Genomic DNA, 14,481 nt, shown 5'->3' on the forward strand with positions numbered 1-14,481 from the left:
ATCTACTTCTGCCGCACACGCCAAGCACCAATACTACCGTTCGCACTTACACAGATAGCATTCGAAATGACTTGAGCTAAAAAACTGACAAAATTTTCTTAATCTGATCCAACCCAAGCCCCTGTTTCTAAAGCTACCATGAATCTCTTTCACGTTATGTAAATTTGAAGGAATGACCAATTGCTAAAATATGGATACACATGTACTGATGAGAAGTCATGGATCTCCACGTTAAACCAAAACTACTTAATCATGTAAGCTATAAATAAATATAAGAGTCTGTTAATCTTTGTAGCATTTACAATTTCAAAAATCAGTATATCACCACTTAAGTGAATAAACATGGTTATATGGAAACCTAACAATTCTCTGTAAAATAATTAATGATCGGGTTAATTACCTCAAATGTAAAGTCAGTACCAATCCTGAATTATATCTCCCTGGCTTGATGACATCCTCCACCATCATCTCTTCCGGTCGTACAAATAATCACAAGACACATATTTGATTCCCGAATAAATGGTTCCAAAAATTAGTATCATCTCTTGTTTTCCTATCAGTTTTACATCATTGTACAAAATACAAGCAATAAGAGATTAGGAATGATATGTGATTACTTGTACATGTCCCAGAAGAAAAACACGTTTCAGATGGTTTCCATTGACGAAAAACAGATTCAGGAATAGAGAGCTCCAGAGATAAGTAGCTTAAGATGAGACGATTATAGATCTAAACTCTTATTATTAATCGGATAAGAAATTCGAAATGAAATCAAAGAAATTAGATTTTTGAAACCGTTAATTTTTTTTCTGAATCGATTTCAAAACCGGTAAACTAACAGTTAAATTAAAATGTAAGACTCGATTCAACTTATCTTTCAATCGCCTTCAACGAACTTCCCTAAAAACTAAATTTCGTCAACTAATCTTCAAGAAGATGAATTGATGATGATGATTTAGGTTTTTCAAGTAGGATCGAGTGTTTGTGTGATAGGTTTGAGGATTGGACTTCCATTGATGCGACGAGAGTAAGTTTTAAGAGTTTTTCTCCGCTCCGGAGAGCTGGTTCATGACATGAAAATGAAGAATCACGAAGAAACATTTGATGATTGGTATTTTTGTCTTCAAGAAAGTTTATTTTGGATTGAATCGTCCATAAAAAGACTGACTCGTTGGAAATTGGTTAAATTTGGACCTCTTAGTACTAGGCCGAAAGTTAAATTGGTTAAACTTTGGGATTAAACGTAAATTTCTACAAGAAAAAAACATTACCATTGGTATAAAACAAGAGAAGAGACGGGTCTAGGGTTTATCTACTTTCTCTTGAGGCTTTTTCTTTTCTTTCGATTGATTTTCTTTTCACGTTATGGCGTGTTTGAGGAAGGAGAAAAGTATAATCGTCGACGACGAGGACGAACAGACCGAGAAGGAAAGAATGAAAAAACTAGATGATGTTGATCTTCCGTATCTTCCTGAGGATATGATATTCAAACATGTTCTGACAAGAATATCACCAGCTCGAACTCTATACGTATGCAGTTCCGTAAGTAAGTTATGGTACAATTCAGTTTATAATGATACGCGACTTGCTTCTTCTCATTTTGTTCAGAATCAAAATAGGTCAAGTCTCTTCTTTAATCTCCTCAATCAACCCGGTAGGTGAAACTGTTAAGAAATCTTACATTTTCCGTGTGGAAACAGATGATGATAGGTTTAGGGCGTTTAAAGGATTTAATTTAAACACCATGTCCACAACTGAACTAGTAGGTTGTTGTAATGGTCTAGCATGCTTTAAACTAGTAGTTGAAGATCCTTTGACTGCAATAATCGTAGTTAATCCAACCAGGGGTGATGAACTTTGCATCTACCATCCAAATCTTAAGGAGAAACATTGTGTCATGGTTTTGGTTTTGATACCGTATCACAAGTATATAAAGTTGTACTTATTTTTACTTCGAAAGGAAATGTTGATTTTCTCTGCGTTGTCTATACCTTGGGAACTAATGACTGGAGACTGACAAGTGCTCGTGTTGCTGAAATCTCATCACCACCCGGTTTGCCGCCATTTCGTAATCGTATGGTAACAAGAATCTCAAGAAAAGCTTCTAAATCAGCCACCATTTGTGGAGGTGATCTTTTTTGGAGGACAACTAATGATATTGATCATAATAGAGTAGACTTCGAGATGTTGCTCACCTTTGACCTCCACCATGAGAAAATTCAGTTCACTCGACTGCCAACTGTAGCTGATATGACCCCAGCCTATACAGATGAATATTTTGGGAATGAATATATATATGTTGATCATCATCTTCTGGAGTTTAAGGGATATCCTTGTATTGCACGTCTTGAGTACTTTACGATAACCAACAGCTGCCTTCATCGTTGCCTGTCATTGTTTTGTCCTCGTTGTTGTGTCTGTAGCGTTGTTCTGTATCTGTTGAAGGACAAGGTCAACCAAGAATGGGTCGAGTGGGAGGCTTTTAAGCATTTTCAGATTAAGGACCCGGAATGCTTGGTACCGGCTTGGACACTCTTTATGAAATTAGTATTGCTGCTGCAATCACCACCAAAGCACCTCCTATGCGTCTATTGACCTGCTCAGATCAGGTGTTGATGCATTGGTATGATGGGGTCTATCTTACATTGTACAATCTGCATACGAAACAGCTCAAGGTGGTAAAGGCTCATGAGACTATCAACATATCTACTGCCCGTACATGGGTTATCAGCTGCACGCTCAAGTGGAGAACATCCATACACTGAAAACCTTCATACCTGATGAGGAAGTTGTTGAATATGATTGTTTTGAGGAATTTATCCAGTCTGTAGAAATAAAGAGATCGGTAAGATATTTTCAGAAAAAGAAGAGACCTGTAGGATGGCTAGTCACAGGTAGAGATGTACCAAAATATTATAGTTTCTTTTAGTTTTTTGTTTTGTTGTGCTATTCCAACTTCAATGGATGTATTTATTCCCAAAGTATTCAGAAATGGTTACATGGTGATGAAATGTTTGTTGAAGTACGGGCAACTCACGCGTATTAAATCTCTTATTTTACGCCGACTTTCTCACCAATCGAGTTGGCATTTGCTCACCGGGGGCTGCGTGCCGAACTTCCGGGCATTCAAATGTCTTTGCAGTTTTGAAACAAAATCTTGTCTAATGCAAAATTCAACAAAGTCCCGTTACTTAGAAACCACGACTGTAAAAAAAGAATTATATGGTCTACTTTTTCCCTAAAATTGACGATTCTAGAGGATGCGATATGTAATTGAAGCTTATGATATGGTACCGTAACTATCATGAATGAAGATGACACTGCCCCTTTCATCATGGTATTGGACTCAAAATTTAAAACCCTACTCAACTCCACCTAGTGGTAGCGTAGTAGTGGTTGCCGCGGCTTTAATGCGTACATGAACTTTTATATGCAAATGGGAAAGCAACAACGGTGAGCAAAACGAAAACCACCATCTAATCCACTATGGATCTCATAATATTTGTTGTATACCCATTGAATGATAATTTTAGATATAAGCTTATTGTTAAGTAAGTAGGTGTTAGACAAATGCACTGTAGGTCAAATTCATTCCAAATTGTAGCTTCATTTATGAGCAACCCACCAAATAAATAGTACTTGTACTAGTCTTTCAAGGAATCCTGACATGAGGTGTTCCCATCTAAGACGTCATTGCTTCTGTATGTGGTTGTTTTCCAACTTGCCACAATTTAATTTGGGTTCTTATGACTAGCTTTCACAGCCTTCTCAGACTCGGATCGATCATCTTTGAAACAAGAAGAAAACCGAACTACGTACTGAAGTGACCGGCAAAATGAAATTGTAACTCAATAAGTGCACACATTTTTGTGGTACGCTGATACACTCTCGTGCACACGTTTTTTAATACACCGTCGTAATAGGCTTTCTTGCATGGATACTTCGCTCATTTTCAAGCAGAAAACTTTTACATTATATGTGAGATCACTAGAAAACTAAAGGGTCAAAAACATGCCGCATTGCAGTCGCACTTGCAAACAAGTGACGTGTTTTTTTTACTTTTTGAACTTCCAAAGTAAATCTAACTTTTCAGCGACGGAAAGGAGCAAACATTCCTGGTAAAAACATTTTTCTTCCTTCAGTCAACATAGAGGAAAGAAACAAAAAGAAAAAATAGAGAGTAATACTTTTGACTAAGATATGAGAGCTAGATGGTGAAGTACTCGTGTCACTGGGATCTGGCAACACCTTAACCCTTTTCATCCATTACTTGGCACCTCATAGTTCTGTTCTAACACCACTATCAAAGTATCACATTCACATAAACCAGTTCATGCGACCGCGCAGTGTATGCAAGGCCGTATAAACAACTAAACCATCATTAAAAGAAGCCACAGTCCAGAGTGGAACACGCAACTGCCTGAATGATTAGTTAAGTTTGCTCAAACGGCATTCAATTGTGTTACACAAGGACAAAGGTACCTGACATGAATTCCATTTGACAAGGAAACCCTCCCAATAATAACAATAACTTATCTGGGCTCTGGGCCTAAACTATCAAAATTCAAATATAAGACGACTCTCAATCATGATACTCTCATGCATCCATAAAAGTGGTTGACCCGCCGGATAGCAATATGAAGCTTAGCCAATCTCTGTCTACAATGTGAGGCTTTCTGGGTTCTCTATAATCTTTGCAAATGTCTTCAGGAAGGATGCTAAGTCAGCACCGTATATAACCCGGTGATCAGCTGTTACATTGACCTGGCAAAGATGGGAACAAAAAAACATTAGCATTCCAGGCTTCCAGCTCAGTCTGGATCTCTTATGGTTATGGGTAGAAAACAAGATTTACAAGTATACAGCTGAAACCGCATGAGCTTGAAACATAACAAAAAAAAGTTTTATCTACATAACACACAAAGCACTAAACAATCGCCGAAATTAATATAATAGGTCATAAAATTCTGCATCAAATATTAAGTTTTTGGCTTCAACTCAAGGAAGACTACTATAGCACCATTCTAGAAAGTAAATAACTAGCAAAAGAGTATCAGTAAGGATGCTTCACTCTCAACTATTATCTCCTTTCGTAAAAGTAAAACAGGTAAAGCGATAATATAATTCACGGGGAAGATCAGTACGGGGGAATAGATATAGAACTCTTCTCACCTTCTATTAAAAGAATTCTTAATAGTTAAATTCTATTAAACTCAACTATTATTCTTGGTCATTTCGTTGTTAGAGACTTAAGAGTTATGATAAAAAGAATTCTTATATGCGCTCTGTAGAGTTCTGAAGCTTTAGTGAAGAACAATGTAGGTCAACGATAAAGAGCAGTCAGTCACTATTCCAATAATTTATATAAGAAACAGAAATGTGCTCTGAACAACTGACCATGATCATAAATGCATGCTAACTACATAGGTCACTATAATACGAATTTTTTACTTCTTTCTTGCATAGACACTCAATGACAAGAAACAGCAAAGAAAATCTTACCAGGATTTGATTCTTCACACTGAAATATCCATCTTCATCTGTCACAACTGTAGGCTTGGAAGCCCCTACAGCCATGATAGCCCCCTACACGTCATATACAGACCAGATGATTAAACAATTCGCTAAGAATAAGAAAAATACAGAAACCAGTAAGATAAAAGATACTAGAGCACATCACTCACTTGGCCTGGAGGAAGTATGGCATCGAATCTGTCCACTCCAAACATGCCCAAATTGGATAGTGTGAATGTCCCTGCATATTCAACAGATTAGCATTGACAATATTATTTTCTTCCATCCCGTAACTGTAATTGAAAACCAAAAAGGAAAAAATGGAGGTAAAAAGCACCTGAATTGTATTCGTGGGGCTGGAGTTGTTTAGAACGAGCTTTCTCTACTAGTTCTTTCCATTTTTGAGATAACAAATAAAGATCTAACTAAAACATTATAAACAGCAACAAGAGTTTCCGATTAGATGGCACCATTGGAAAATCAACCAACTTGTAAACTAAACATGGTAATAATGTGCTCAAAGATATCAGCGGTTCAAATTCAGACCTTATCAGCATCCTGGAGCACAGGTGTTATGAGCCCACCATTAATTGCAACTGCCACTGCAATATTTATACTGGAGTTATAAGTAAAACTCTTCCCATCTTTGCAACTAGAATTTACAACAGGATGTTGAGCAAGAGCCATAGCGGCGGCTTTCGCTAACAATGCAGTCATAGTTACTCCCTTAGGCTTCACCTGAAATCGATCAAAATTCATCTAAAGTCAAATCGAAAGAAAACAAAATATAAATATGAGAAATATAAAATTACCTTTTCATAAAGGGCATCTAAGGCATCAGTTTTCATAGGATAACCAACACGGAAAGTAGGCACTGAAAGACTTTCCACCATATTTTTGGAAACCGCAGACTGCATTGTAGTAAAAGGAACAATTGTAGAACCTGGAATTTCAGGAAGAGAAGGAGCAGATGGTGAAGCTTTAGGAGGAGGAGGAGAAGTGGAAGAAATGGGAGCAGCTGGAGCTACATTGCTAATTTGACTAACACTCTTGGAAGAAGGTGAAACGCCAGCAGCTGATTCAATATCTGCAGGTGTAATTCTACCAAATGGTCCAGTTCCAACAATTGATTCCACATTAACCTTGTGTTTCTTAGCAAGTTTCTTTGCCTCTGGAGTCAAAACAGTCTTCTTTGGACCTTCTGAAACAGTAGGTGGGGAAGAAGAAGAACTAGGTTTTACTGGTGGAGGAGAAGGAGAAGAAGTTGGTTGAATATCAGAGGGAGGGGAAGGAGGAGGAGAAGTAGAAGTTGATTTGGATGAAGCTCTAGATTTGGCTTCAGCAACATCATCTTCAGTTTCAGCAAGTAAACCAATAGCAGCGCCAACAGGAGCAACTTCACCTTCGGCAACAACAATAGCAGCAAGAATTCCATCATAAAAAGTTTCCACATCCATATCAGCTTTATCAGATTCGACAACAACAACACTTTCACCTTTTGATAATACATCTCCTTCGGATTTGATCCAAGATACAATTTTACCTTCAGTCATTGTTGAACTCAAAGCTGGCATGAAGATCTCCCTAATTTTCGCTTGAATTGTTGGGATCTTTCGATTGGGTTTACTTGGAAATGGGCTTGTTAATGATAATCGACGAGATGGAAACGGTAAATTGTTATTCAGAGATGAAGAAAATGAGATTGTGTTTGTCGTTGTTGTAGGAACCCTAGATAGTAGTAACGACGCCATTGGTAACTCGGTGTACGGAACAACCTGGAACAAGGTTCAACCATAGTGTAAATTTCAACTAATCGAAATTCTGTTCTTACTTCCATAATCACTACAGTCTGACAAGGAACATAAAAATGCAAACCTCAACATTATAATGAAATCCTGTACGATCACAAACAGTACTTACTTCTTAACCTGCTAATCTCTATCTACAGAATGTTCTGTCCTTGACTAATTTATAACTACAATAGCCCTACCACATTGCCTACCATAATTTCAATGAATACCCATAAACAGCATATAAACTCATAAAATATTCTCGGACACAAAATCTAACAATATCCAGTCTTAATCGATGAACACGATTGAATCGGGATACACTCTTGAAAAAAAAATAAGGAAACACCTAGCGAACTGAAACTAATTTCTGTTTGGAGTTTTCTCAAACAGTTCACATGCATTCCTAATCAAATAAATAAAACTCACAATGTAAGAAGACAAATATATGGTAAAATGAGGAACAAACAACTACGATGTGATGATCTTATTGGATGTTGTTTTTTTGTGCATTTGATTTGGGAGAAGAGATGGCAAAATCAAGCAAAATGGAGTCAGTATTGATTTCGAGGATTCATCTCATTATTAATCTAATCTAAGGAAAGGATCCCTAATTGTGAGTCTCATTCGTCACTTCCATAAAGACCATAACCATAATCTCAATTGAATTACGTCAAATCAACAATTAAAAAAGTTTAAAAGTAATTCACCTCAAAATAATCTCAATAAGTGAAAGTTTTACCACTTGACACCGCAACTAAGCAAGGAAAATGGGAGTCTCTTCTGGTTTGTTGAAAGAGAGTGTGGTGAGATTGGAGCAAAATGGTTTTCAGAAATGAAGTAAACTGAAGATATAGATCCAAAACGCGGCTAACTGAGAGGCACGGACGGAGAAGACGAGGTTAGATAGAGTTGGTTGGAACCAACTGTTAAAATTGAGACATTGTTTTTGTCGCCCGCCCGGCCCCTTTCCTCTTGTTATAGGTTGCCTACATCAATTTGTACGGATAAGGTTCGTCTCACATTTCAGTGTAACAACAATTTGGTGCAGTGAAACCATAACATTTTACTGTCAATCAATTGTGTTAATAATAGTACAACATAAATAAATTACATTTGATAGGGAAAACCCTCCCTAGCTCTCTCTATCAATAATTGCTCTCACCCTAAACTATCAAAACTGCTCCTCTTGAGATGCTATAGATACACTTGTAAAATCATTATCTGCCATGGGAATCAAAGTGATTACTAATTCTTGACACGGACAAAACAAAGAGCAACTTCAGATTGTGCCTGGAGTTCTTCCAGAACTTTTATCAATTTCTCGCGCCCAGCTGGGAAATCCTTCTGCTCTCCCAGCATTTTCCGCAGTCTTTGTTATTAGCCCATGCACAAAGACAACGACAAAAAATATTAATCAGTCCCAACAAACAGTAAAAATTCATCTAATGAACATTAAACTAGAGTTCCTCCCACAGAGTGAACTCTTTAAAAGTTAAGATGGTTTTAAAAGGTCAGAAAGATGGCGGAGTTACAATTCAAGTTCCAGTAAACATGGTCAAGTGAACTAATCTGCAACACACCAGCATCTCCTCAAGTTTGAGGAGGCATGTTGCAGAACAATGCCGCTTGATTTAGCAATCTGATCAAGCTCGATTTGAAAAATCGCATGCTGCATAGTAGACCAATTTCAAGTTGGTCCATACAGGTCAGTCGGGATACACACACTTTAACGTGTAAAAGAGACACCTCTTTGTATATTTTATAACAGTAAAGCACATACCTTTTGACAATTGCTGTATCTCCATGACCGGTGCATAAGATAAGCATTGAATTTGTAGGTAAGGCAGCATATAGGCTTTGGATCCTAGTATCTGTGCGCTTTAAGACGGCCTTCAGTTCAGGTGAGATAGGGTATCGAAGACCCTTGGATTTGTTATGACATGTAAGCGAAGCTATCATTTGTGCAACTTTCACATTCACCTTCTCTGTATCGTCTGCTTGTCTCTTGTAAAACGAATTCAACTCGGAAAACTGGCTCCAAATAAAGTGTACCTTGTCATTTTTTACCTACAAACCCAAATATACATCAACTAATTAAATTTAAGATGGCATTAGAAAACTGCAAATATCAATTTCACACAACAGAACCAACCTCCTTGCTGGCCTTTGAAAGAGCTTCATCATCACATGACACTGGAAATGCATGAGAAGATCCAGTAGCATATCGCTTCACTATGGAAACATCATCAATAACGGAGCACGCTTTGCCACTTTCACCCAAGATTGTAAGCAGCTTCTTCCTTGTGAGCGAGGGAGCAGCACCAAATTCAGGTCCTGAAGATTAGTATTTGGTAAACAATGTTAAAAACATGTTGGTTCTAAAGCAACTTATAGGGCACTGCTGTAACTGTAACGTATATGTGACTCATCGTAGGAGCTAGAGCAAAATAACTAGGCTGGTATTACTGTTATACACTGATATCGAAGAAAGCGAGCATATGACACTTTTGGGTTACCGTGGAGAACATTATATTTCTGTTTATGAAAGAGAAATATTGCTTACCATGTCTAAATTTCAAAAATGCTAGTTCCAGTGCAGCTCTTGCATCTTCAGCACTGTCATGTCCATTTCCTGAATCCTGGATTACTCTACAAAGAAATCTCCTCGCAAGCACTCGCAGAGCACACTTATAATTTCCGCCATGTGGATTTTTGTACAGTACAGCGGTATCGATTACTAATTTATGAATTAATTTCAGCGCTAACAGGTCATTTTCTAAAGAATGGCCAACTAGAACCGTCTCTTGATGAACTAAATTAAGAAATTCCGCCTGGAAAACAATGAAGGGAAAAGACATCACATATGAATTTACTGAGATAAAAGCATTACGTCAGAAAGGGAAATGTAATGCGGGTATGGAAGATATATGAAGATGAAGCTGGAAAATAACCTGAATATCTTGAAGTGTCGTAGTCACCCCATTTAGCATTTCACATGTGATTCCACTGTATCTGCATTTACGCAGAACAAGATTATACTTTTAGTGAGGCAAGAACCAGTTATTCTCTTTGCTTGGCATTTTCTTCAACTGTAAATTACAACACTGAATCTTAATGCAGATTCGACCAAAAAGATAGTCTCACTTGAGCTATCTACAAGTGATGGCAAGGTGGCACAGTAAGCAAAGTCAATTAACCCAGCATGTTCAGAGCAATTAATAATCTTTAGTTATTCTAGATTCTGTCTCTCAGGATAATTTTTAGTTAACTGGACATTAAAGCACTTAGTTGAAGCATTTTGTCTTCATGTTGCTATGTTCTTTTCTTTCATTAGATTGAAGACACTAAGCCTACAGCAATTTCTGATCAAACAGAACGTAAATGAACGTAAATTTCTAATCAAACTGTCTCCTGTATTATTATGAATATAGTATCTGTTCAGTGAATGCTAACTTAAATGGGACATGTTTCCCTCAGATATCGCAAGTTTTTCACAGCTTCTCCAATTATGTCTGGTATTTCTTTTTCACTGTTTTTAATGTCCCCATGTGGCTTGCTTTCTTTCTTGCAAAATGCTATCTAATTATCTTTTCCCAAAAATCATCAGTTTAATTCTGGTTCCCTACCATTTGGAATTGGATCCTTATCAATCACAACCAAGTTGACTTTTGGACATCAAAAAATTCTTTTGGTCCTCATACAGCTAAATTCAAAGACGAGCAAGATAATACCTCGTATTATAGTCGGTAATTTCATTTGTAGGTTTGACCAGCTTGTCCAACAGAACCTAAGAAAATGGCACAAATTAAAAAATCAATACACGGAATTTATATAATTCTAATCCTACAATACTAGAGTATCTTAGACTGACTAATCTGGATGAAAAACAAAATAAAGGCTTCAGCTGAAGTACCCGTCCTTCAATATCCACAAGAGTTGCCCGAGTAAGCTCAAATCCCATAGCTGTGATACACTGAGTGCAAAAAAATAAACCACGAAGAGAAAAAATCAAGGGTGAGAATTCTTTTTATAGTATAACTTCCTGAATATCAAACTGATTTTCCGCGACAATTTAATCTAAACAAGAATCATGAGTCGGCTAAATTTGTAATATCATTTTTGTGTTGCAGTACAGTTTGATTCGTAAACACAATAGAGGAGGTTTCTTCCTTTCTACTTGGCATCCTAACCTTCCTGGAATTTTCGTCTAGTATTCAATCTTTCAATTTCTCACAAATGGAAAAATGCATTATAATCTTCTCTACAGGGTTTACCACACTTCAGAGAAATTAAGCACTTGAAAAAGAAGACGACTTCCTTAGCCTTACCATCTCACAGTCGAGTGCAAGTATTTCATGAGGAGAAGATCCTAAAGGAGTTGGAACAGTTGAGACAAAGTCTGCATGATCGAAGGAGAAATAAATACCTAGATTCTGGTAAACAATCAAACAAGGAAGACAAGTCAACCTGATTCATCGGAACTTCAAGTTACCTGGATGAGTGTTACAGTATCCGTTGTCCTCCAACTCTCTTGGTGTAAGCGTATAATAAGAAATAGGAAATGGTATATCTTTTAAGCTTTTTTTTCTGGACAGACTGACTGAATTTGAACTTTGATCTGCAAAAGGAAACCACAATATGGCCATATATAATCATTAAAGGAGAAAATTATCCGCCTGAATTTTAGATACTAATACTCTAATAGGATGTATGACACATGATTACAAAACAACCGACTAGAAAAAACAACCTTAACTGAACTGCAAAAGGAAACCACAATATTACTCCACTGTCGGTGAACCTCCAATAATGAATAAATCAAGGCTCTTTTGAGGAAACGTCAACCTTAACTGAAAGGGAAAACTGTCCATTCGCCTAGTAAATGCATTCTTGATCTTGCATACATTCGTATCAAGAGGGCACCAGGGGTGCAATAAAAAGATGGTCAAAGATTGCATCTTTTGCCCCTTGAGATAAGCGAGGGTATCAATCTATACAATGTAAAATAGGAGATGCAAAACACAATGCAAGTTGAGTCCTGTTATGGAATCTGTACCGCCAAGTTTAATATAAATCTGTTACGTAATTTCACTCCCCACAAAATGGCCATATAAGATGAATAGAAGAAGTACGTAATTCGTACAGGGAAGAAGTCCAGCCCAAGCCTACTAAACTCGAGATGCATCCTTTATTCTACGAAAGTGGATGAAACAAGTGTACAAAAGAAAAACCTGGTTCTTCTGCTTGATCAGACTCCTTGATATCCAGAGTACATGGCTCCCGCTTTCTCTTTAACTTCGCTGTTAATAACGCATCTATTGTCTGCATCCCGTCTGATACACAACTAACCCAGAAAACAAACCCCAAACCATAAACAGTAAGAACTAGAAATCGAGCATAATAAGCCATAAAAAAGAAAGAAGTATTTATATGAATCACATGCTCAACAATAATATATATGCTACGATTACAAAGACCAACTACGTAGACATACGTAGGATACCTCAGAGCTAAAACAGGTCTGGGATTCCAACAAATTTCTTTCAGCCCAGCCAAAAGCCTGGACTTTGACATGAACAAAGCTGCATCAAGACCTGGAACATACAGCAGAACCACTTTGGGTATGAGGGGCTTGTTCTGCATTTCATGAAAATACAGGTTTAGCATAAATGAGAAGCAGAGTATTTCCTTAATCTCAAAATGGCCTGAGAATAACAGACTTGGGTCATTTGGCCTTTAAAAAAAGGAGTTGTATGGTCCGACAAATGAAGTGTTGGAGTGCAAATCCAGAGAGCGTACAACTCAAACCTAGCGGCAACATATACTTTTAACTCAAACCGTGCAGTTGCAAATTCACACTTACCCACGACGCAACTTGGATAGCAAAACCAAGAAAATTAGTCTAATAAACCCCATAAGGCAATAACATAATGCTACCCCCAAAAAGATTTAAATCAACAATCACTCCATTCCAATGATTGAGAAATCGAGAGTACTAGGTTGGGAACTCAAGATTACCTTGTTCAGATATCCATAAAAATTCAATTATCGCTTACGTGCACATGTGTATGGAGGCTACATTTGTGTTAATCTAAGATTAAGCTTTCTAAGTGTTGTGAAGGAACCATATTTACCTTTATAAAGATCCAAGAAGGCATGGTCCCTTCAGAAAGCACCCATGTTACAAGCCCTTGAACATCCTGTTTCACAACATGAAGCTCCAAATTAGATGATTTTCGAAACCTAAATTACCTCCAAAACTAAATAAATAAAATGCTGTAAATTGAAAACCTTACTTCAAGATTCAATGTTGAGTTAGCCCCAGTCGTTTTAAATTCCACATCTGCTTTTGCCTACAAAAAAAAAATAAAAAAGAAAAAGAAAATAATATAAGCTCAAATAGAAACCGAAAGAAATAGAAACCCTAAAGAGTGAAATAGATAAAAACAAAGGGTAAGAGACCGGAGAGAGAAGACATACTTCAGGCCCGTAAAAATTATTTAAGAAGGTATTGCAATCGTTGGTGGTGGTAGTGGTGGTGGCGGCGGCGGTAGTGGTGGTATCAATTTCTTCGTTAACTTCTTTAGGTATGGTATCTCCGTCGAGTTTCTCACATGGAGAACTCATCTTCTTCTCTTCTCAGTTTAGTGGATTCACAGAGATGTGTGCTTCAGGTTCGAACTTCGAAGGAGAATTGAATTGAGAAAAAGAGGCGAGCTAAAACCAGAAAGTAAAAAGAGTGAAAGATCGCTCAACTGCGAACTTACAGTCGGGGTGTATGCGGAGTGTAACTAAAGTTGGGATTGTGTCCTGCGGAGGGGTGCGTTTGGTACTGTTTCATGGACCTTCATAAAAAGTAAAAAGAAAAAGTTGCTTGCAGAAGTTATCCTGAAAGACCGCTGCTGTTAACAGGGCCGACTTCTGTTATTTACAGGCACCACTTTTCGTTAACTATTGTGTCGACCAGAAAGTAACAAGTTCCGGCGAAGCATGATATTTGTTACAGGGACAATTCAGCCACCACTCGCCACCACCTACCGTGGATATTAGGGCTCTGATTTTGACTCATCATCCTCCATCTTCAATTTAGGACTCCGATATACACCGATTTCACCACGATTTGAATCAAATAATGAATTAAAATGGTTTCATAAGAATTATCTGATTTCAACTC

The 14,481-nt window shown here is 37.4% G+C and overlaps 2 protein-coding genes and 1 long non-coding RNA gene across 7 annotated transcripts in view; all 3 read right to left on the reverse strand.

Annotated features, from left to right (window-relative positions):
• Positions 1-1,158, reverse strand: part of LOC113284349 — a 3,499-nt gene extending 2,341 nt beyond the window's left edge. For both annotated transcript variants that reach the window (XR_003328108.1, XR_003328110.1), the window contains exon 1: positions 1-1,158. This exon is cut by the window's left edge and continues 746 nt beyond it. This is a non-coding gene — a long non-coding RNA (uncharacterized LOC113284349).
• A 3,054-nt stretch (positions 1,159-4,212) lies between these two features.
• Positions 4,213-8,223, reverse strand: LOC113284373 (dihydrolipoyllysine-residue acetyltransferase component 4 of pyruvate dehydrogenase complex, chloroplastic-like). 3 transcript variants are annotated; one of them, XM_026533826.1, is made up of 7 exons: positions 8,047-8,223; positions 6,327-7,289; positions 6,061-6,252; positions 5,852-5,939; positions 5,685-5,755; positions 5,503-5,586; positions 4,213-4,764 (listed from the first exon to the last, which is right to left on the reverse strand). In XM_026533826.1, exons 2-7 carry the CDS (start codon positions 7,263-7,265, stop codon positions 4,660-4,662), a joined length of 1,479 nt encoding a protein of 492 aa, XP_026389611.1. In that variant the 5' UTR covers positions 7,266-7,289; positions 8,047-8,223; the 3' UTR covers positions 4,213-4,659. The 3 variants fall into 3 exon arrangements, with proteins under 3 accessions (XP_026389611.1, XP_026389604.1, XP_026389618.1); XM_026533819.1 differs by having other exon boundaries at positions 8,015-8,223; XM_026533833.1 differs by lacking the exon at positions 8,047-8,223 and adding an exon at positions 7,734-7,894.
• Positions 8,224-8,333: 110 nt separating this feature from the next.
• LOC113284357 (small RNA degrading nuclease 5-like) lies at positions 8,334-14,020 on the reverse strand. 2 transcript variants are annotated; one of them, XM_026533801.1, is made up of 14 exons: positions 13,788-14,020; positions 13,604-13,660; positions 13,442-13,507; positions 12,811-12,944; positions 12,539-12,651; positions 11,800-11,925; positions 11,636-11,706; positions 11,221-11,280; positions 11,039-11,094; positions 10,259-10,319; positions 9,871-10,138; positions 9,460-9,641; positions 9,088-9,374; positions 8,334-8,676 (listed from the first exon to the last, which is right to left on the reverse strand). In XM_026533801.1, exons 1-14 carry the CDS (start codon positions 13,932-13,934, stop codon positions 8,553-8,555), a joined length of 1,752 nt encoding a protein of 583 aa, XP_026389586.1. In that variant the 5' UTR covers positions 13,935-14,020; the 3' UTR covers positions 8,334-8,552. The 2 variants fall into 2 exon arrangements, with proteins under 2 accessions (XP_026389586.1, XP_026389594.1); XM_026533809.1 differs by lacking the exon at positions 13,788-14,020 and having other exon boundaries at positions 12,811-12,901.
• Positions 14,021-14,481: the final 461 nt, after the last annotated feature.

The sequence above is a fragment of the Papaver somniferum genome, chromosome 1 (assembly GCF_003573695.1).
Source record: "Papaver somniferum cultivar HN1 chromosome 1, ASM357369v1, whole genome shotgun sequence".
Lineage (NCBI taxonomy): Eukaryota > Viridiplantae > Streptophyta > Magnoliopsida > Ranunculales > Papaveraceae > Papaver > Papaver somniferum.